Source organism: Phaethon lepturus, unplaced genomic scaffold, assembly GCF_000687285.1.
Source record: "Phaethon lepturus isolate BGI_N335 unplaced genomic scaffold, ASM68728v1 scaffold22145, whole genome shotgun sequence".
NCBI classification, from domain to species: Eukaryota; Metazoa; Chordata; class Aves; order Phaethontiformes; family Phaethontidae; genus Phaethon; species Phaethon lepturus.
In genome coordinates, this window is record NW_010540125.1 from 21,533 (window position 1) to 24,017 (window position 2,485).

Genomic DNA, 2,485 nt, shown 5'->3' on the forward strand with positions numbered 1-2,485 from the left:
TCCAAAGTTACAGGATGCTTTAGCTGCTGCATTTACAGTCAATTTCCAGAGAAACTCACCTTTCATATTTTGGCAATTGACTGGGATTATACACAGTTCAACATCTTTGCAATGCCTGCCTTTGCCTCCAACTAGTTGACTGCCTAGTTATTGCTCCTCTCACTTTTTTTGAGGTTTGTGCCTATGACCAAATGCTTGCTTTATGTCAGGATTTAAAACTTCCAGTGTCATGGTCACTACTTTTGAGTATCTTTGTGTTTGAAACATGCTGGACTTGATTTTCAGAGAGGTTGAAATGAAGAGCAGAAGCAATGCTTGTTTGGCCCTTGTGAAATTTAAGCCTCATATGCAATGCCTGGCGTCCCTGAAGAAGCCTGATGAGTTAGTTAATCTTGAAGGATTGTGTTTTATGATGATGTTTGTGACTGCTGCCTGTCCCAATAGTTTCCTGTCCTTGTTATTCAGGGACAGAGGATGAATATAGAGAAGAGAGTAAAGGGAATTAAGTAGAACTGTAGACCTAATTTCTTTACAGGTAGTTGTAGGTGCTTGAAACAGGACGCATCACTGATATAGTCATGTTCATTTTATTAAGACCATATGAGAAGAAATGAAAACCAAAAGTAATATATAAAATTAATATCCGTAGTATGATGCATATATGGTGCATTACTGTGTCTTGCTGATCACATTGTCAGCTCCCCATTGTAAGCTCTCTGAATTGTCCATCAACATTGTCTTGCATCTCTAACAAAAAGTTGGGAACAGTGCAGCATGTTTATGGAGGACTGGCAGCAGCCAAAGGGAGGCTTCTCACAGCCTGCTTCTGCCTCTCCCACTGACTTTGCCTCATTCAGTCCCAACACTATGCAATATCCAGTCCTGGTTAAATAGAGTCCAATTTTTTTTTCCCTTCTTTTGTTATTTTTCTTGTAGCTTGCTTCTGCTCCTCATCTTCCCCCTACCTTCAGGAATCCTGATACTGATTTCTCACTTCAATTCACTTCTTTTTCTCCTTTCTGTATATCATTTCTTCATATTCTCTCTCTTTTCAGCTCTCCATGGAAGATACGACCTCCATCCTCCCCAAGCTGAAACGCAACTCCAATGCTTATGGGATTGGGGCTTTGGCTAAATCATCTTTCTCTGGTGAGGTCCTCAAAATTTGGATTTATCCTTGGCAGCTTCTCTCCAGAGGCCTTTGTGCTTCTTCCTATATCTCCCATTGCTCTCCCAACTGCTCCTTTCTGATTCTTGCCTTTTTGAGGCCTTAGAGGAGTCTCCACCATCATGGTTCTAGATATAGAAATCTCTTAGCTGTTGCCCTTTCAAAGAACAGATTTGTCTTACTCTTGTTGGCTTCTCACCATGCACTCCAACTCGGACATCTTCACTTGTTTTCCCTGAAACAGGCTTGGGTTTAACCCCATTTAAACACTAGTTTGTTCACTTCCAGGCTTCATCCTTCATGCCCAAGTCTGTCCTAAATGGATTCTAGGCAAGGAAGGAAATGGTCTTTAATATTTGGGGTTTCCTTTTTTCCCCCTTCTGAGAGCCAGTCCAAGAAAAGATGGAGAAAGTCTCCTGGAGAGTGATACAGTGAAAGGTGGGAGACACCCAACCCAAGGCCTGAACCCTGTCATGAAAGGAGGGGAGAAGCTCCACTTCCAAGAGAGGTAAACAGCATGGTAGACAACCCTGGAGCTGTGTAATAGCCCCTCCTTGTTTTCTAATGTCTGGCCCCTTAGGGATATCTCGCAGCATGAAGGACCATGTCACAAAGCCAACAGCTATGGGCCAAGGCCGTGTGGCTCACATGATTGAATGGCAAGGCTGGGGCAAAGGTAACTGCCAGCAGCAGCAGCACACGCATGAGACAGCACGCAAAGACGCTGATGCCTACTCAGACCTGAGTGATGGTGAAAAGGAGGCCCGGTTCCTTGCAGGTAGTGCTAACTTTTTGGCATGTAGATTGGATTGGTTGGGATGTCCTAGAGCAGAATCCCTGAGACACCAAAGTGCAGGAACCTGAAAAACACAGGGGAGCCTGTGGGTGGTTCAGATGGCTGAAGGAGATGAGAGATTGTGGTTGGAGTATTGCCAATGGAATGCAAAGTGCAGAGGGTGAGAGCCAACTGTGGGTGATGGGTGTTGCTGAGATAGGAAAAGAGTAGGACAGTGTGACCAAGAGATGAAGTTAAAGAGTGTGGTGAAGAAGTGGAGACTCTCACACATCCCTGCTTCCCTTCCCTGTCTCCTTTGGCACAGGAGTGATGGAGCAATTTGCTATTTCTGAGGCAACTCTCATGGCCTGGTCCTCCATGGATGGTGAGGATGTGAGTGTAAACTCAAATCAAGAGAACCCAGTCAGCAACTATTCTGAGAACTATCAGGAGCTAATGGAGAGCCAAGGTGAGCTCTAGTACCTCTTGTTCATCTTGAAACACTCCTTTCCTCCTCTTGTTGTCATGTTGTTCTCTTTCCC

The 2,485-nt window shown here is 44.5% G+C and overlaps 1 protein-coding gene across 1 annotated transcript in view; it reads left to right on the top strand.

Moving 5' to 3' along the window:
• The window catches only part of FAM131B (family with sequence similarity 131, member B), a 6,824-nt gene that overhangs the window by 3,123 nt on the left and 1,216 nt on the right, over positions 1–2,485 (top strand). Inside the window, exons 3-5 of the mRNA XM_010287359.1 lie at positions 1,056–1,149; positions 1,749–1,946; positions 2,269–2,412. Of these exons, the coding sequence (XP_010285661.1) occupies positions 1,056–1,149; positions 1,749–1,946; positions 2,269–2,412 (436 nt within the window). The remainder of the gene's footprint in view (positions 1–1,055; positions 1,150–1,748; positions 1,947–2,268; positions 2,413–2,485) is intronic.